The sequence below is a fragment of the Littorina saxatilis genome, linkage group LG7 (genome assembly GCF_037325665.1).
Source record: "Littorina saxatilis isolate snail1 linkage group LG7, US_GU_Lsax_2.0, whole genome shotgun sequence".
Classification (NCBI taxonomy): domain Eukaryota; kingdom Metazoa; phylum Mollusca; class Gastropoda; order Littorinimorpha; family Littorinidae; genus Littorina; species Littorina saxatilis.
In genome coordinates this window covers 18,569,784-18,590,501 of record NC_090251.1, presented here as the reverse complement: position 1 = coordinate 18,590,501, position 20,718 = coordinate 18,569,784, and the positions used below count along the sequence as shown (strand labels likewise).

Below are 20,718 nucleotides of genomic sequence, written 5' to 3'. Positions count from 1 at the left end.
AAAGGCAGAGTAAGCCTCCCGTAAACCATCACAGATACGGTCAGGCTTTTACACACAGTACAAACACCCTTTCATTTAAACACTCACCAATTGAGAACATCCTAGGTGCCCTCCGTAAAGAGCGAACAATTTTCAAAGAATTTATTTTTGCGTGGTTTATCTTACCCCTGAGCCTTCGTGAACCCGTGTGATCCAGTTTTCCCTTTTCACAATGCAGTCGTCATAGTTGTCATTTGAATGCGACTCGACGTGAGCTTATCTACAATAGCACGTTTTTTTTATGCACGAAACAACGGCTGTGGTTCACAAGAACTCTAGCGATGGCTTTTGACTGTTGAGAGGAACGGCGATTTGCACTGATAAACCGGCCGTCGTCTGCTACGACCCTTGCGTGACCCTGCTTCCGGGCTTTTCTTTTTTTAAACTTTCACAACTTCGAATTGTTCTGATCTTGTCTTGATGAAAAACGAATTCTTTTATGATTAAAGAATGTTTGTGTAACAAGCTGTCAATTTATTATTTAGATTTTAAAAGTTAGGTCTAGCGCAAAAACGAGGCGCCGTTGTTGTTAACGGAACAAGTCTACGAAAATAAATTCTTGGAAAATGTCTCACGCTCGACAGAAAGCAGCCAGGATGTTCCCGTTCGGTGAGCGTTCAAATGGAAGTATGCTTGTACTGTATTTAGACGCTCGGGGAGCTCTGTGATGGTTTACGGGAGGCTTACTGTGCCTTTAAGTAATAAAAACATGAATAAAATAGGTAGTAAAAACAAGGAAATACCAGCTGAATACCCTTAATCAAACAGAACATGTTATTAATACTGAAAAACAGCCCTAAATGTGTATACACATTATCACTAAAACAACAAATACACTACATGTAGCCTACTGATGGACTGAGAAAACAAAATCAGGGGTTGTATTTCTTGAAGAGGTGCGTTTTAAGTGCTCGTTTGAATGCTTGGGGTGACTGAGAGTGGCGGATGTGAAAGGGGAGAGAATTCCAGTGTGTGGGTGCGCAGAAAGTAAAAGTGCGTTGTCCGTATGTTTTGGTTTTGGTGTGTGGAATGGTGAGGATGCGACAGTCAGAAGAGGCACGGAGTTGTCTTGCTGGAGAATAGACGGTGAGGAGTTCAGAGAATTAAGCAGGAGACGAGCCAGAAAAGAAGTTAAAGCAGAGGGTGGACAGTTTGTAGTCAATGCGGGCTTGAATAGGTAACCAGTGCAGTGTGTGAAGAAGTGGTGTTGCGTGATCTCGTTTTCGTGCTTTCAGAATGAGGCGTGCTGCCGAGTTTTGGACTTTTTGTAGTTTATGCAGGAGATACAGAGGACAGCCAGAGAGAAGAGAGTTGCAGTAGTCGAGTTTAGAAAGAACAAAGGCACAGATAAGAGTGTTAGTTGTTTGAGAGGAGAGTGTGTGGCGAATGGTGCTGATCTTACGAAGCTCAAAATAAGCTGTTCTACAGACTAAAGATATATGTTTGTTAAGGGTCATGTCAGATGAAAGGGTGAATCCAAGGTTTCTAGCTGATGGGGAGAAAAGAATGTCGGTGTCGCCTACTTGAACAGAAACGGGTTGGGGAGAGGGAAATGTAGTGTTCTTCTTTTTGCACAGTAAGACTTCAGTCTTATCATCATTCAGCTTAAGTTTGTTATCGATCATCCAAGACACGACAGGGCTGGTTGGTTGTTGGTTGTTCCTATCCCTTCAACCTATTGGGTAAACGACACGACCGAGTATAGGGTCGGAACTACAGAGGACATTTCACCACCACCCCTTGGCTTCCTCCGGTGGTAAGTCAGTCCTATTTTGCGTTTCACTCACTCACATCGCTCCTTCCTCTGACACACGTGAACAGTCTGTTAAGGTCGGACAACATCATCAGCAGCACCACGGTCACCATGAAGATAATGGCGGCAGCGCCAGCAGTCTGAGACGACTTGCGGTGGTCAGGGGCCGAGGTCTTCTTGGCGCGCGTCTTGGACAGCGAGCTGACGTTGACGGCCAGTTCCTTCCTCACCTGCTCTGCCAGCAACTCCAGGAACTCTGCTCGCGTCATGCCAGGAGGCTGCTGCGGGAAGGTGATGTTGCACATCGTGGTGAATACTCCGGGATAATAGCCTGGTGCAGGGGTGGTTTGCTGAGCAGGTTCGGAAGCGGTCGTTTCCCTTGTGGTTGCGTCGTCTGTTGTGGTTGCGTCGTCTGTTGTGGTTGTGTCGTCTGACGGGGTGTCTGAATCACAGACCGTTCTGCACGTGTCTTGGGGCGATGTGGGTGTCTTGGCAGTAGCTGTTGTCCCTGACGTAGTAGATTCAAAAGTGGTTTCAGGATAGGTTGCAGCTGTCGTCGTTTCGAGCGATGTGCTTGCTTCTTTCGTCATCGTTGTTGGCTCAGTAGTAGTGGTGGTGGTGGTGGTGGACGTGGTGGTAGTTTCCGTTGTTGCCTCGGTGGTGGTTGTAGTTGTCGTTGTCTCTTCGGTCGTAGTGGCTGCTTCAGAGGTTGTTTCGGTAGTCATTAGCTCACCAGTCGTTGTTTCAGTTGTAGTTTCTGCGCTGGTCTGTCCAGTTGTCTGTCCCTCAGTGGTGTGTTCCATGGTCGTGCTATCCACAGACGTGGTGGACTCCACAGGACACTGCAGCCAGTCGCGGTCATCATTATCACTGGCTCCGGTAGTCTTACACAGCACGGGCTTGGCGTACTGGTTGGCACCGAAACATCCCACCTCCAGCACGCGCACCTCGTAGTCTTCACACACCGCTATACAGCTCGTGTCGTTGTCACCGCTCACAGACACCAACCTGTACTTGTGGGACTGCCCGCCTTCCATACTTAGCCAGGTGTCGTCGCAGTAACCACATCGCTTGGGGCATCGGACGCGCCACAACGCCTCTTGTCGAAAGCAATTCGACAAACTCCATTCCTCACATCTGCTATTGTCCGGGCAGGTGTTGGAGATAGGGGTGGTCTGCGAGAGTGTGTCTGGAGACAGAAAAGACATGTGTGACCAGGCGCCGCATTCCTTTCAGTTTGACATGCTGCTGACTTAATTCAACTGTAGACTCAAGAATCAGTCAATCTAGGTAAAGAAACTCAACCATTGGAATTTTGTCACTTTAAATGGGGCAGTCACATGGGTCACATCATTGCGGAAGCAACTATTTGTTTTGTTGTCACAGATTACGATATAAACAGTCAAACGCGTTACACAACTTTCTCACAGATGCCTTCAAATACCTATAAATAATAGTGTTGCCAGCCAAACGAAACTGTATGCGACTTGTCAGTTTCTATCTCCCGCCAAAATGTAACTAACATTTCCCGTGAACACGTCCTGGGGCTCAAAATGCCAAAATGGACCAACATACCATCTTTTACAATTTCCTTATGTAATCACACATGTCTTGGCGTACAGTACACACAATAGAAAGAATTCTCTCTCTCGCCGAGAATAATAGACTACCATGTGGGCTTTTGATGTAATGAGTTCCCGTGCGGGACCAGATGTGAGCCGGTTCAATGGCCGTGCCTAGTCAATTCTCCAAAAAAAAAAAAAAATTTTAATTGCAGTTTTTGACTCCCTGCATGACAGTCAATCAAACTTGGGGCTCCGTGCACCTTGACGTGACAAAAAACAAGTCGCGTAAGGCGAAAATACAATATTTAGTCAAGTAGCTGTCGAACTCACAGAATGAAACTGAACGCAATGCCATTTTTCAGCAAGACCGTATACTCGTAGCATCGTCAGTCCACCGCTCATGGCAAAGGCAGTGAAATTGACAAGAAGAGCGGAGTAGTAGTTGCGCTAAGAAGGATAGCACGCTTTTCTGTACCTTTCTTTGTTTTAACTTTCTGAGCGTGTTTTTAATCCAAACATATCATATCTATATGTTTTTGGAATCAGGAACCGACAAGGAATAAGATGAAAGTGTTTTTAAATTAATTTCGAAAATTTTATTTTGATCATGATTTTTATATATTTAATTTTTAGAGCTTGTTTTTAATCCGAATATAACATATTTATATGTTTGTGGAATCAGCAAATGATGGAGAATAAGATAAACGTAAATTTGGATCGTTTTATAAATTTTTATTTTTTTTTACAATTTTCAGATTTTTAATGACCAAAGTCATTAATTAATTTTTAAGCCACCAAGCTGAAATGCAATACCGAAGTCCGGGCTTCGTCGAAGATTACTTGACCAAAATTTCAACCAATTTGGTTGAAAAATGAGGGCGTGACAGTGCCGCCTCAACTTTCACGAAAAGCCGGATATGACGTCATCAAAGACATTTATCAAAAAAATGAAAAAAACGTTCGGGGATTTCATACCCAGGAAAAATATAAAAATTGACTTGCGCGCAGCTATACGCCAATGACGCGAAACCTACGTCTGTTGAGGGTGTGACGTCAAGCTTACCATTGTCTGTCCTGAGACGCAGGAAGAAACCACTGACGTCACCCTGACAGACGCACTGCGTGACGTTGTACAATTCCTGCGTTGAGTTGACGATGGCGGCGTGAGCTGGGTCCTGACAGTGCTGGGTGTGACCACACTCAAACTCGGACACACTGCTGCCCTCTGGCCGGTAGGTGGCGGCCTGGGACTGACACTCGGAAACTGTAAATGAATGTCATGTCGTACTGGTTTAATGGATTGCAGAAAGAAGAAAGCAAGTGTGTCTGTATCTCTTAATAGACTAACATGAAATTCTGTGCCATACCTTAAAGCTAAGACAGACAGACAGATAGACAGACAGACAGACAGACAGACAGACAGACACACAGACAGACAGACAGACAGACAGACAGACAGACAGACAGACAGACAGACAGACATACATACATACATACATACATACATACATACATACATACATACATACATACATACATACATACATACATATGTTACAGTCAAATCGGGAAATCAGGTATTTCACGAGAATGTCTGAAAGTTTAGGCATTCATGGTAAATACCTGGTTTGATCAGGCAATTCCGGAAATGACTGAATTTTTTTAGGCACTATCAGGAAATGACTAAAAACTACTTGTGCAAATTTCCCGTTTTGCCTGACTGTTAGGCAAAACGGGTTGTTCTGAGACCTTGTCTGTTTTTACCTCGCCTGCCTTGAGCATGAATTTCTCTTCTAGCACATTGTCTATTCATCGTTTTCCCCATTTCACTGAGTTCGGAGTGATTGCAGTTTGTTTTTTTACGGGTGCAGGTCACTACCGCGAGTGTAACACTATCGCGTGTGTAAGACTACGAGCACGAATTTATTGTGATTTTCTCGTAAAGTTCGGAGTGATTGGAGTTTGTTTTTACATAGCCGGCCTTGAGCACGAATTTATTGTGAGTTTCTCGTATAGCACATTGTCTTTTTTTCCCCTTTTCGCTGAGTTTGGATTGATTGGAGTTCACTTTCAGTATAATGCTAGTTCCATTGTGACGTTGCTCTCAATGTTGAGGGTAGCAATGGAGGAAACAGAATTGGTAGAAGACCGGTTTAATCGGTTAATCTTTCAAAAGTACGCCAAAAATGGAAAACACTTGATGCCAAAGTCCAAATATTTTCAAATACTTGAAGAGATGATGGAAAACGGAAGTCGGAAAACTCCACGTCAGTACAAGCTGTTTTCGAAGTAAGTAGACTCCTCTCTCTCTCTTTCTCGTTCCTCCCTCTCTCTCAAACCTGTCTTTCTGTCTGTCTCTGTCTCTCTCTGTCACTTCTCTCTGTCACTGTTTGTCTCGATGTATGTATCTCTCTCTCTCTCTCTGTGTCTCTCTCTGCGCACATGTCCCATACTTTTGTCCCACACTTCTCTCTAACACACACACACACACACAGCTGGCGACGCAAGGTAAGTGACCACTTGTACACGCTTTTGACCTCTCTTTTATCCCTCTCACTAGCTTTTTTCCTCCCATTCTTTTTCTCTTTTCTTGATCCTTTTTCTCATTCTTTTATTGTTTGTCTTTTTTCTTTCTCTAATAAAACAAATCTCTTATTGTTTGACTAGGTCTGAACCCCAGCGTAACACTGCCAACATCCACCCTGGAAATGCAAACCTCAGTATTGAGGAGTTGGTGACTGATGACAGTGTGGCATTGCTTGACAGACAATATAAACAAATTCAGCACCACAGACAAGCTAGCAGGGTATGTCAGCTCCAGCAAGCAGAAAGAATGGTGAAGCAGAGTCGCTTGGATCTCGGTCATGGACAGAGAGGTGATAACGTCGCTATACCCATTCCACTGGTGGATAGAGGCCGTGGAGACCCGCGGAATATCCTGGGGGTGATTCTTGACAGGAGTGAAAATGACAACTACACACTGGTGACCAAGAATGGGATTTTAAAAGGAGCCTACGAACTGTGTCCACAAAAACTGTTCCAAAGCGGAGGACAAGGATACGTCAAGTGCAACTGTTCGGGTGCAAAGAAATGCCAGAACAATCGGTGCAAATGCTTCAAAGCAAAACTGAAGTGCAACAGTCGGTGTCACCAATCCTTGACTTGTGGAAACAAATGAACTGTTGACAGAAAGTTCTGTTTTAATGTACATTTTAGTTTTTAGAATTAAACATTAAAATGATAACATCATTATGTTCTTTAATTGAATGCCTTAAAATCAAGAGAGAGAAAGAGATAGGAGAGAGAGAGAGAGAATACAGAATAGATTCCACACTGACAGCATTGGCCCGGCACAGGCAGTTGATGGCTGGACAGCAATACCTTCCTGATGGAAAAGAGGCATGAAACCAATTACGACCCCAGCCATTCAAAGTTTTATAGTAGGCTTCTGTGCTGAAATGCTTTCTGACTCTCACCAGAAACACAGATTGTGAGCGGTAGGCATTCTCCGATAATGCCTGGCAGCCTATTTCAGTCAATCACCGATAGTGCCTGAACAATTTCAGTCATTTCCGGATTTGCCTGATCAAACCAGGTATTTACCGTGAATGCCTAAACTTTCAGGCATTCTCGTGAAATACCTGATTTCCCGATTTGACTGTAACACATACATACATACATACATACATACATACATACATACATACATACATACATACATACATACATACATACATACATACATACATACATACATACATACATACATACATACATACATACATACATACATACATACATACATACATACATACATACATACATAACAAACAAACAAACAAACAAACAAAAAAACTCGGACCTGCCGTACAACTGGGAAACGATCCGCCGGTGCCAAGCGTACAGTTGTACTCGAATGACGTCAGACCAACATGCGTACAGCTCATGACGTTCTGGCTCAATGACGTCACACAGGGATCTTGCAAGGTGTCTTGAAAATAAAAACAGTTGTCAACTTTAAATACCTCCTGAGTCCCAGCAAAGATACAATTTATCAAGACAAAAAACAACAACAGAAAACAAACAAACAAACATACAGGAAAAAGACCATTATCATGTTTCTGTCTGCCTGACTTTTCTGTGCTTTTTTTTTTATTCTCGCCCACACTGTGTGTGTGTGTGTGTGTGTGTGTGTGTGTGTGTGTGTGTGTGTGTGTGTGTGTGTGTGTGTGTGTGTGTGTGTGTGTGTGCGTGTGTGCGTGCGTGCGTGCGTGCGTGCGTGCGTGTGTGTGTATGTGTCTGGCTTTCTGTCTGTGCCGATGTGCGTGTTACAGTTAAATATAAGTAATTACTTAGAACAAATTAAACATACATCAGAGGCTGGGCGCCTTTTACTTCATTGGCAAAATCCGGGTGTGGGTGTGTGTGTGTGGGGGGTGGGGGTTTTGGTGTGCGGGTGTGCGGGCGGGCGTGCGTGCGTGCGTGCGTGTGTGTGGGGGTGAGTGGGTGGGTGGGTGTGTGTGGGGGGGTGGGGGTGGGGGGGGGGTGTGCGTGCGTGCGGGCGTGCGGGCGGGCGTGTGTGTGTGTGTGTGTGGGTGCGTGTGGGTGCGTGTGGGCGGGCGGGCGGGCGTGCGTGCGTGCGTGCGTGCGTGCGTGCGTGTGTGTGCGTGTATGTGTCTGGCTTTCTGTCTGTTTGTGCCGATGTGCGTGTTACAGTTAAGTATAAGTAATTACTTACAACAAATTAAACATACATCAGAGGCTGGGCGCCTTATACTTCATTGGCAAAATCCGATTGCAATGATGATGTTTGATATTATGAGCAACATGTTTCATAATTTCGTATTTGTGACGGAACGAGGGGCCTGGGACGGGGAGGGGGGGGGGTAGTTATGTGTCCCATAGTATGCATGCTTTGAGCTCTGTGAGCTAAATACTTACGAAACGTGTCTCTGTAAAGCCAACTTTCAAAAATGAACGTGTAGTATTCATTAGTGGATTTCACGATGTCAACTCTGTCCAGGAACCAGCGGTCATCACCGGCGATGTCGTAGTGGGACACGGTGATGTTCTTGATCTGTTGCAGTACAAAATACAAGGGTTAACCCTATGATTACCATACATACCAGGTACGTACCTTGTTATCATGAGAAAAAAAATCAACTGTATATTGTCATTTGAACTGCAGCGAGGTGATAACCTCCCCTGGATACCATTTTCTAAGTTTTGGTCCATTTGTTCTACCTTGTATGTCATGTTTTTGGTGTGTTTTTTATTGATTGTTTAACTAAATTCTTCGAGGGGTTTTAAACGTATGACATATGCATCAATGATATCCTGTCGACTCTCGATATCGATAAAATTATTGCATCCCAAATATATTGATATGTTTTTGACCCAGATTTAAGGAAATCGGTTTGTGCAAATAGTGTCCTGTGATCACATGCTTCGACAAGACCAACTCGATCCGTCTTGGTTTATGGGTTTCGGCTAGCCAGGCCTTATAATAGTCTCGATGATGACTGATTCCAGGGATTCAGTGTCGATCTTTTAGTGTCCGATTGACTAAATGGTTAGATATCCCTTATGTCAGCAGTTTTCTGTTTCGGGTTTAATTTTGTACTGCTAAAAATAGGATGCGACTTTGAGATACTTTGAATTATGAGTACCTCCCTACATCCACAGACTCAAATTTAAACGATGGAGGGAAGGGGAGGGTGCGGGGTATTTGTAACTTGACCACTAGGTCCCACTGCTTAGAAAACAAGAAGGGCAAAGCCCATACGACTCACATGCTTGACCTTGACCTTTACATGACCTTGACCTTCAGCTAAACCTAGCAATGACATCATACACTAAGAACTGCTTTACACATTTTTCCTACCAAAATACATGTGACCTTGACCCAAGGTCAAGGTCATCCAAGGTCATGCAACACAAAGCTGTTAATTCAAGACATAGGAGGTACAATGGTGCTTATTGGCTCTTTCTACCATGAGATATGGTCACTTTTAGTGGTTCACTACCTTATTTTGGTCACATTTCATAAGGGTCAAAGTGACCTTGACCTTGATCATATGTGACCAAATGTGTCTCATGATGAAAGCATAACATGTGCCCCACATAGTTTTTAAGTTTGAAACAGTTATCTTCCATAGTTCAGGGTCAAGGTCACTTCAAAATATGTATACAATCCAACTTTGAAGAGCTCCTGTGACCTTGACCTTGAAGCAAGGTAAACCAAACTGGTATCAAAAGATGGGGCTTACTGTGCCCTATATATCGTATATAGGTGAGGTATTAAATCTCAAAAACTTCAGAGAAAATGGGGAAAATGTGAAAAATAGCTGTTTTTTAGACAACATTTATGGCCCCTGCGACCTTGACCTTGAAGCAAGGTCAAGATGCTATGTATGTTTTTTGGGGCCTTGTCATCATACACCATCTTGCCAAATTTGGTACTGATAGACTGAATAGTGTCCAAGAAATATCCAACGTTAAAGTTTTCCGGACGGACGCCGGGACGGACGGACGGACGGACGGACGGACGGACGACTCGGGTGAGTACATAGACTCACTTTTGCTTCGCATGTGAGTCAAAAAGGCAATGCTTATTGACTGCCAAAAATAGGATGCTATTTAGACACACACTTAAGTATCACTTACTTCCCCTACATCTACAGCGTCCCTGTTAAAGGTGGTAGTTCTGCCCGAGACAAAATAGCTGGTCCATGTGGTTTCACTCAGTTTCAGGCGCTCTGTGGTGCGACTGGTGCCAGAAATGACTACGCCCACTCTGGCATAGGTTCCAGCATGGTCAGAGCTCCCCGTGGTAACACTGATTTTGTACGTCAAGGTTGGTGCTGAAAAGAGATGATCATCTGTGCCAAAAACATATCGTGACAACTTTCGTATCCCATCTAAAGCATTCATTCCCGTGTCATTTCTTTCCATCTTTCTACGCAATTTAGAGCATTACCATTACCAATTAAAAAGAAAAAAATTCAGAATAAGCACTACTTGGCAACTTTTACATACGAGAAGAAAGTCTCACTTTGACAGTTGGTCCCGGAGTATCCAGAGTAACAAATACAGGTGCGTGTCGGGGGGTTACCGGTGAGGAAACACCGACCTCCTGGCTCGCATTCGCTGGAGTCACTGCACGGCGTTTCTGTCGGGTAAAGATCAGAGTAAGGAGAAGATTATACAGTCTTGAAAGCGAGCTGCCATACATAATGGCGCTACCCATTTTTTTTCTCTATGTGCCTGCATGCGTTTATTCATGTTTCCCAGCCCTGAGATTTCCGATCTGAACTGTATCGTGCCCATGCTTGCACACGGGGGTGTTCGGACACCGAGGAGAGCCTGCAAAAAAGTTGACTCTGTGAAATAAATCTCTCGCCGAACGTTCGAGTCGAACCCACGCCAATAGTGACAAACTGGTTTCAAGCCAGCGCCGCTGACGACCGACTGAGCTATCGTAATCTCTCCGCCCCAATAAACATGAATAAATCCAAGCGCATGCATCTTGATAGAATTGATGCACATGAACACCTCCATCTGGTGAACCATGAGTGAGCCTGCATGGCAAATTAGTTATAGCCATTAATATGGTAAAGTTAGTGATGAGACAGACTCCCACTCTTTATTGTTTTAAACTCGTTTATCCCCTTCCCACAACCACTAATACCGATCCCCATCACGACCTCTACTATTGCTGATTCTGCCGTCGTTACTGCTACGTCTACTGCTGGTACATGTACTTCTGACACTCATATCATTCTACTTCACTTACTCTTGCTGCTGTCGCTGCTAGTACCCCTTGAAACGCTTCAAGCCCATGTACGGCAAGCCGGTTTGGGTCAGCAATTATAGTTAACTTTGACTCACCTAAAGCTAACTTTCATTATTCAGGAGTATATGCCCTGACATACCATTATTTAACTGCCTCAGTTTGCAAATTCAACCTATGATATGGGAGCATCCGTACTATTATTTAAAGGTGGCACCGCTGTGCTCTTAAATACTGAGAAACCTAGTTCTAATTATGCCAGACGATACTTTCTGTTCTATCGTTGGTCTTCTTCTTCTCTTTTTGCTGTTGTTGCTTTGTTTGTATTGTACTTGAAGAAGACCCAAGGAATGAAACCAATGAAACCATTGTATGGTTCGTCTTCTTCGTAAATGCCTGAGTACAGTACTTTTTGGCCTTTTGATTTCCTGCTCTCACGCGGAGACATCATTGTTCCAAAGCATGGAAATGAACAAGCGACTTTCATCCTCATTTATTTTTGCTTAATTCGAATTCAGCAACCTTAAACTATTGCAGTTATTCGGTAGCCAATCAGCGAAAGGGTCTCATACAAGCTATTGTCATCATTTTCACGACTTTTCATTCATAACAAACAGGGCAACAAAACACAATGTGTATATGTGACAAATCCAAGTTGCCAATAGGTTTGAGCTTCAGGTGAGACGTGAACTGTCTAAGATAAAGGCAATCAGGCTGTTTGTCTGATGTGTGAAACCATCGCGGCTTTGGATTCGTGTTTCATTTCATTTCCATTACTTTATTGTCCCATCGCTGGGAAATTCGGGTCGCTTCCTCCCAGTGGAAAGCTAGCAGCAACGGAGTCGCGCTACCCAGGTGTCTGCGTGTTTAGGTGTATTCAGCCACCTGCACTTATGGCAGAATGACCAAGGTCTTTTACGTGCCATTGTGATGACACGGGGGTGGGACATGGCTTCCGTCTCTGGGTCTGCACATAAAGTTGACCCGTGTCCGTCCCGGCCCGAATTCGAACCTGCGACCTTTCGATCACAAGTCCAGTGCTCTACCAACTGAGCTACAACGACTGTAAACATTCCCTCTCAAAACCGCAATCAATGTTAAAAATTAACGCGACGACTCATGGGCATTTTGGAAATAAACTGCGCAAACAATCATTGCGCAACGAAAAGGCTAAAAAACACATAACAGAGAAGTTAATTATGACGGCAGCTCTGTGCATGTAAAGTTTACGTTTGACGTCTCATTTAATTATGACGCGATCGCTTGAACTTCTGACGCGCTTATGGGCCCTGAATTGCATTTTAAAAATGAGGCTCCCTGTGGGTGATTGTGCGTACTTTTGCACTACCAAAATGATGATTAAAAACGATGTTTAGTGGCTTGTTGTCAGACCAGCATTTTGTTGTTGGTACTCGGGGAGCACATCGCCTTTCGTTACATCTTTATCAACCTCCGCCTTCGGCCTTGGCCGATAAACATGAAACAAAGACGATATGGTCTCCTCGGACCAACAGAAAAGCTGGTCTGCCAACAAGTCACCAAACATGCATCTTATATTGTCATCCGATCATTTGCGGTCCGGCAATAGTATTGAAGCATTACAACTTAATTGACGATTCATTTGGATTTTGTGCCAGCAAGAATGTTGACCCCCCCCCTCCCCCTCTCACAACCACCACCACCACTACTACCACTAAGTGTCATTATAATTTTCGCTAAAACAATTTTGACTGAAGCCTTTTGTTCTTGCCCCTGTGTGTGGGCTGGTTTTCTTTCACTTTATTTACTATTCTCTTTGTTTCTGCGTGTCACATATATAGTCCGTAAACCGCCGTTTGTGCTGTTAAATCACCTGCTGATTCCCCTACTTCCCTTATCTTCCTCAATTAAGCCTGGTTGTTCTCTCAGTGCACAGAGAGATAGACTGTAAGAGCTTTGTCCTTCCTTTAGTGACTTTTAATTTGTGAGCTTTATAGTTTCCACCCTTGTTTGTTCTTATTAATCGTTTGGCCTTTGCTAGGTAAGCCTTCAGCTTAATTGCTTCCTTTGTTTTAGTTGTAAGTTTTTGGTCCAAGGGAAAGAACCGCTGGAAAGTTACTTTTTCTAATCCCGTAGGTTGTCTTTCTTGACCCGTGTGTTCAATTATGTTGTACAAAGTCAGCGTGTCGTCAGTCCAGTTTTTACGTCATCATAAAACGTCACTGTTTTGTCGTCGTATTCGTTTCGCTCTCAGCGGCTTTTGTTTGGAGTAAACAGGGAGTGACTGCTTTTGTTTGGTTTTTGACGCCATATATAGGGTATGTACGCGTTTTCTTTAATGTTGTTTATAAAGATTTGCATGTACCATTGCTCTGTATCGTTCCTTAGCACCTGTTTTTGTCCAGAGCTGTATCCTTTGGTGTTCACTGTCTGTTAGTCACTCATTCTGTCTCCTTCTTTCTCTGTTCAGTATTTCTGTCTTTCTCATTTCTGCTTCCTTTTTTTTTTGCAGTGATTGAGTGCTGTAACTCCGTTTATATTGCCTTTTGTTAAACGTAACTTAGAAATGTTTTGATATGTAACGTTTTCTACTTTTTCCATTGATTGACATACTTATAAGTAATCTTCTTTCGGTGTGCGGTCGTCTTTCGCGTTGGGGCCGTGTTTTTCTCGAGTTTCGTTAACTTTTAAAGTGTAACTGTGTTTATTAAGTCTAAATCTTCGTTTCTGTTTGATCCGCTAAAGTTGCGTTTTTTGTAAGGTTGAAATTCATAGTAAAGTTTCTATTTTCTTAGTGTGACCGTGGCCTTGACGCGTTCGGCTTTCGCACGCGTTTTTAGTTTTACATTTGCCGTGACGACGTTTTTTATAGTCTAGTATCGCTTCTGTTGCACTTGTGCAGTTTTCACCGGACGCAGATCAAAAGAACTAAATAAAACGAGCCAAAGAAAAACATCTGTGTTCCGCGTTGTCCCTTAGTCAGAAAAACCAAAGAAGCCGCGAGTACAGTGAAAACCCATATAGTCGGGGGACAAGACCACCAAGACAGCAAGTATTAATACGATGGACCCCACTGACGCCGTCCAGGATTTTGCTCAGCGCAGAACACTGAGTGTACACAGCTTGAAGTCGACTTCATCGACAGGCTCGAAAAGGCTAATTTTGAAGTCAGACCTCGCTGCCATGAGAGTGCGTCAGCAAGCTAGGACCGAGTTGGAGCAGAGACAAAGAGCTGTATTAGAAATGCAGCGAAGAATAGAGGAAGAGGATGCTCAAAGGAAAGTACAGGAAGCAGAGAAAACGAGAAAAATGAACGAGATGAAAGACCGGCTGTCGAGACTTAAAACAGAAAATGAGCAAGTCATGATGAATGTGGAATTGGAAGCTATTCAAGCTGCCGCCGCTGTCCTTGATGAAGAGTATAAGGATGAAAATCACTCTTCACTGTCCGAGCTTCCAGCGCTGAATCGAGTGCGCGACCTGTACCTTGGTCGCACTGGTGGAAGTCTGGTGCCAGGAGCTGACGTAGTCGCGGCTGATAGATCTTTTAATGCTACGTCTGACTCTCACCCCCAGGGTGACAAGTTCCAAGGCATCAGGCAAACCAGCAAGTCTCAAGACACACGTAAAGAGACTATGCTTACATCTCAGCAAAACCCATTTCCTGCAAGGAAGGAAAGCCCACAGCATTATAACGGCACGACGTATTATGGTGCGCCTCCTCCCTGGAACCAGGACCACGCTTATGACCAGCGTCTGTCCAACCAAGCTCTTCCCTTCGTGCCCGCATACGCAAACCCTAGCTCCGACCCGCATTCGGCAGAGTCGCAAACTCTGGTGAAGTCTCTAGCGGAGGCTCTCACAATATCGAGACTTCCTATTCCACGGCCTACTGTTTTCAAGGGAGATCCGCTGGCTTACCCAGCGTGGATTGCGGCATTTCAACACCTAGTCCGCAGCGACGCCGTGAGGCCTGAAGACAAGATGCTAATCCTGAGAGACCACGTAGAAGGCCCGGCGAAGGAGGCTGTGGGTGACCTGTATTACGAACTTAGTGAAACATCATACACGAGAGCCTTGGACATCTTGAAGGACCGCTTCGGTGAAGATTATACGATCTCGGAGTCCCTCAAGGAGAAGCTGGAGAGCTGGCCAGAGATAAAGTCAAATGACTGTACCGCACTGACCTGCTTCGCCGACTACTTGCGTCAATGTCAAGCGATGTCCAAGAAGATTCGAGGTCTGAGCATTCTCGATGACCCGTCGTACATCAACAGGCTGGTTCAGAAGATACCTCGTCCGCTCATGCACACCTGGTCACGGAAAGTGGAAGCCATGAAGAGAGATACCCGCTTGTACCCTAGTTTCCAATACTTTGTCGACTTTCTTCACTTTGAAAGTAGCGCCCTCAAGCACGTGCCCTCGCTGGGGCCTAAGAAGCCAGTGATGCAGGACCCCGCAGCGGACAAAGCAGGCAGATCGGTCGGCAGTTTCAGCACCAACCTACACTCCCAAGAAGAAGGTCGATGCGAGACAGCTGCTGCTGAAGAGAAGTCAAACTCGAACGACTCTGCAAGTCAAGGTCAATTTAGAAAGCCGACTTGCCTATTCTGCAAGGAGATGCACTTCCTATCTCAGTGCCAGAAATTCGCCTCAATCCCCTACAGGGAAAGAAAGGAGACTGCGATGAAGGAGCGCCTGTGCTTCAGGTGTCTCCGTTCTACCCACCGTGCACGAGACTGCAAGTTGACCGTTACTTGCCAAAAATGCAAAGGAAAACATGTCACCGGGATGCACGACCCTGATTATAACCCTAATTCTAAAGAGAACAACCATGCGGAACAAGCCCAGAGAGCAAGTGCGTATTGCGCTGTAGGTCAAGAACGGGTGGAGACAGATGTCGATGCACCGAGGTGCCTGAAAACTGAAAATTCTGACGAGCAACACGTCGCAGGAAGATTCTACTCCCTGTACATTCCTGTCTACGTCTCCGCAAGGTCCCATCCCGAGAAGGAAGAACTAGTATACGCCATGCTAGACACCATGAGCGACACGTCCTTTGTCCTTGACACAGTAGCTGAAAAGCTTGACCTTGATAAACGAGATGCTGTCCTCACCCTCTCGACACTCACGACGTCCAAAGAAACCGTACGGTGTCACGCCCTTTCAGACCTGAGAGTAAGAGCATACAACGCCCAAGACTTCATTGACGTCCCGACAGCATACTCTCAAGAAGAACTCTGTGTGGACAAAAGACACGTTCCCACTTGTGAAGTCGTGAAAAACATTCCTCATCTGAGCCATCTGAGTGAGCAGTTCCCGCCCTTCCTTGACGTTCCCATAGGTCTCTTGTTGGGAGTGAACGTTTCAGAAGCGCTGCGCCCCCTACAGATTGAGTACGGTGACCCAGGTTTGCCATACGCCCAGAGAACGCGACTTGGATGGGGCATACTTGGACAGATGCCCGCCAGCTACGACAAGGAACCTGACCATGCCGCTCAAGTGTTTCGCATCAAACAGGAAAAAACAGCAGGAAGCTCACTGCACAATGGGTCGATCGGGTTTCGCACAAAGGAAGCCACAAATGAACAACTGATCAAGATGATGGAACAAGACTTTGCTTGCCCTAATGAACAGCCGTTATCACAAGAAGACCATCGATTCATAAAGATCCTGACTGAGAACACCAAGGTCAATGATGAGGGACATTATGAGCTGCCTCTCCCTTTCAAGCAAGACGACCCAAAACTGCCAAACAACCGTCATGTCGCGCTACGCCGACTCATGAACCTTAAACGAAGGTTTCAGAAAGACGACCAGCACTTTCTTCTGTACAAAAACTTTGTCCAAGATATGGTCAAGCAGGGCGATGCTGAGATTATCCCCAACGACGAGCTGCAGACAGACTCCTGCTGGTACATTCCGCACCATGGGGTTTACAACCCTAACAAACCAGGCAAAGTGAGGGTGGTGTTTGACTGCGCCGCTCAATGCCAAGGAACTAATATCAACGACCACCTTCTGACAGGCCCTGACTTGTTGAATTCACTCATCGGAGTTCTCTGCCGGTTCAGACTGAAACCCGTGGCAGTGACATGCGACGTTGAACGCATGTTTCACCAGTTCCATGTTGCCCCAAGACACCGAGACTACCTACGATTCTTGTGGTGGCCTGACAATGACCTAAACCAAGAGCCAAAGGATTACAGGATGAGAGTACACCTGTTTGGAGCGGCATCGTCACCAGGCTGCGCAAATTTTGCCCTGAGGCGGCTGGCTCAGGACAATTCCCATCTCAACCCACAGGCTGCAGAGTTCATCCAGAGAGACTTCTACGTTGATGACGGCCTCCACTCGAACGACAACGTTTCAGATGCCGTTGATGTCCTTGAAGGCGCACGTCAAATCTGCAAGGAAGGAAGTCTGAGGCTGCACAAAATAGCCTCAAACGAACCCAAGGTGCTGACGAGTTTCCCCCCTTCTGAAGTTGTTCAAATTGTTCAGGTGAACAAGGACCTGAAAACAGAAGGCTCAGCGGAAAGAGCTCTGGGAGTGAGATGGACTCTTGCGACAGACTCTTTGAACTTTCTCAACAAACCAAACAACCAACCATCGACAAAGAGGGGCGTACTTTCTACAGTCGCCTCCATATTCGATCCCCTCGGACTGATCTCTCCCGTGGTGCTCAGGGGAAGAATGATTCTGCAAGAGGCCTGCAAGAGTGGTCTTGATTGGGACCAAGCACTTCCTGTCGAGCTGGCAGTAAAGTGGAGTGAGTGGCTATGTGACGTCACTGCCCTTTCAACGATATCCATCCCACGCTACTACTTCCCCGAGTCAGTCTTGCCATGGCGCCTGGTAGAGTTTCACCACTTTGCAGATGCCTCCACTGTCGGTTATGGAGAGTGCTCCTACCTCAGGATTGTTGACAAACAAGGAAGACCTCACTGCGCCGTCGTCATGGCCAAATCTAAGGTGGCTCCCGTCCGTTCTGTCACTGTGCCACGTCTTGAACTTCAGGCTGCTGTCCTCTCAGTGAAGATCGCTCGCTTTCTTCAAAGGGAGTTTGCACATCTCCATGCTCTACATCACTTTTGGTCTGATTCGAGAGTCGTACTTGGCTACCTGTACAATGAAAGCAAGAGATTCCACACGTTTGTGGCCAATCGCATCCAGCAAATCCTGGAGTTCAGCAAGCCCCAACAATGGCATCATGTGGCATCGAAGGAAAACCCTGCTGATCACGCTTCCAGAGGCTTGAGCGTGGCTGAATTGAAGAACTCGAACTGGCATTCAGGACCTGAATTTCTCAAGCGTGAACCAGTGTCGTACGAGGTGCCAGACGTTTCAGTCGCTCATGATGACGCTGAAGTCAAAGCGTACCAAACAAAGGTCCAGGTTGAGACGCACAGCGACTGCGAAGAAATCGTCAGGAGATTTTCATCACTGAACAGACTGATCCGGGTTGTCACACGTCTGTTGTCATGGGCCAAACGAGCTCGGCAAAGGAGAATGACAAGAGCAGCTGCCACGCCCTTGTCGTTAACGTCACAAGATTTGGCCTTCAAGAAAATCGTCATCAGCATCCAAGAGCAGCACTACCCCTCAGGTCAAAGAACGACTCATCCGGAGCTGCGTCGGCTTGACGCCTTTACGGATCACAAGGGTTTTTTGAGAGTGGGTGGACGAATCGATCACTCTTCAGACACGTACGAAGTAAAGCACCCCATCATCCTTCCCAAGGACAGTCACATGTCACTGCTGTTGGCTAGACACCATCACACCAAGGTCGCACATATGGGAAGAACAACCACTATGAGCTCTCTTTTGTCCAATGGTATCTGGATTTGTGGTGCCAGAAAGGTCGTTTCATCAGTCATACATCGGTGCATTCACTGCGCCCGATTAAGAGGAAGACCAAGCTCTCAGAAAATGGCCAATCTTCCCAGTGACAGAGTCGAAGCCGCCCCGCCCTTCACAAACACTGGTCTTGACTGTTTCGGCCCTTTCGAAGTCAAGGACGGAAGAAGGAATGTGAAGAGATACGGCCTTATATTGACATGCCTCGCCTCCAGAGCCGTCCACTTAGAGACACTGGAAGACCTCTCCACTGACGCCTTCATCTGTGGGCTCCGAAGATTCATTGCCATACGCGGTAATGTGAAGCTGATACGCTGTGACAGGGGCACCAATTTCATTGGTGCTGACAGAGAGCTACGCCAAGCCTTCAAGGAGATGGACAAGATGAAAGTTGACGAGGCCATGTTACAGAGGGGATGCGTGTTCGCCTTCAACCCTCCATCCGCCAGTCATTTCGGTGGAGTGTGGGAGAGGCTCATTCGTACTGTCCGTCAAGTCCTCGCGGGCTTGCTGTGTGAACACTCTGAAAAGCTGTCGACTGTGACTCTCGCCACTCTTCTACACGAGGTCGCCGCCATCATCAACAACCGGCCCTTGTGTACACAGGATCTGGAAGATCCCACCTCCCTCGACCCTTTGACCCCCAATCACCTTCTGACGCTCAAACCCGAGCCCGTGTTTCCCCCTCCTGGCGAGTTCAAGAGACAGGATCTGTACTCCAGAAAACGATGGCGTCGTGTGCAGTACCTCGCTGAACAGTTTTGGGCTCGTTGGAGAGGAGAGTACATTGCGTCTCTGCAGAGGCGCCGTAAGTGGTTCCACCAGAAGGATGTCCCGAAGGAAGACGACGTCGTTCTGCTGATGGACGAAGGGACCCCACGCGGCTCCTGGAAGCTCGCCAGAGTGAAGAAGGTCTATCCAGGTCATGACGGGCTGGTTCGCTCGGTCCAAATCCAGCTGGGTGTGACTAGCAAGGACCGCAAGGGAAACCTGGTTGTCCACCATACGTCGCTTGACAGGCCTATTCACAAACTGATACCGTTGTCTGTGTGCGACAAGTGACACTTCGTTGATTGCTGAACACTGTTGTCTGTAAAGAGACAAATGAAGCCTAAGAAGGGCTTTGAGACTGAGTATCCTTTGTCTTCGGGTTTGATTCATGTGTTTCATGATTACAGCTATAACAGTATTTTGAGTCTGCCTTTTGAGTCGTTACCAGGGTCTAAATATTGATCGTTTCCTAAATCATAGGAATATTCTAATGAGGTGAAGGTCTGTAGCAACTATGAGACGTAGTTGACCAGTCAATTGTATCGTAAGGTAACCAAGCATCATAGTTATGATGTAATTGGTTTTGAACGTAAATATTGTGAGGAATGTTTGGTCGCGCTAAAACAAATTTGGCGTGGTATTTGAAGTATCGTAAGGTAACCAAGCATCATAGTTATGATGTAATTGGTTTTGAACGTAAATATTGTGAGGAATTCAGTTTGGTCGCGCTAAAACAAATTTGGCGTGGTATTTGAAGTATCGTAAGGTAACCAAGCATCATAGTTATGATGTAATTGGTTTTGAACGTAAAGATTGTGAGGATTTTTTGGTCGCGCTAAAACAAATTTGGCGTAGTATTTGAACTGATTTTAAGTTTCGTTCTGGCACTTTGAGGTAACCCTGTTAACCCCTTTTTTTGGTTGACTCTGATGTGTCAAGGCCGGGGGTGTTCTTGCCCC

At 45.7% G+C, this 20,718-nt stretch overlaps 2 protein-coding genes across 2 annotated transcripts in view; both read right to left on the bottom strand.

The window, feature by feature from the left end:
• LOC138971951 (uncharacterized) lies at positions 1-4,904 on the bottom strand. Its single transcript, XM_070344797.1, has 3 exons — positions 4,895-4,904; positions 4,421-4,621; positions 1-2,981 (listed from the first exon to the last, which is right to left on the bottom strand). The coding sequence occupies exons 1-3, from the start codon at positions 4,902-4,904 to the stop codon at positions 1,819-1,821; spliced, it is 1,374 nt and encodes a 457-aa protein (XP_070200898.1). The 3' UTR covers positions 1-1,818.
• A 1,988-nt stretch (positions 4,905-6,892) lies between these two features.
• LOC138971950 (neurogenic locus notch homolog protein 2-like) overlaps positions 6,893-20,718 on the bottom strand; it is a 33,610-nt gene continuing 19,784 nt past the window's right edge. Inside the window, exons 5-9 of the mRNA XM_070344796.1 lie at positions 10,412-10,528; positions 10,024-10,220; positions 8,299-8,434; positions 7,220-7,348; positions 6,893-6,909 (exon numbers count right to left, since the gene is read on the bottom strand). Coding sequence (XP_070200897.1) covers positions 6,893-6,909; positions 7,220-7,348; positions 8,299-8,434; positions 10,024-10,220; positions 10,412-10,528 — 596 coding nt within the window. The remainder of the gene's footprint in view (positions 6,910-7,219; positions 7,349-8,298; positions 8,435-10,023; positions 10,221-10,411; positions 10,529-20,718) is intronic.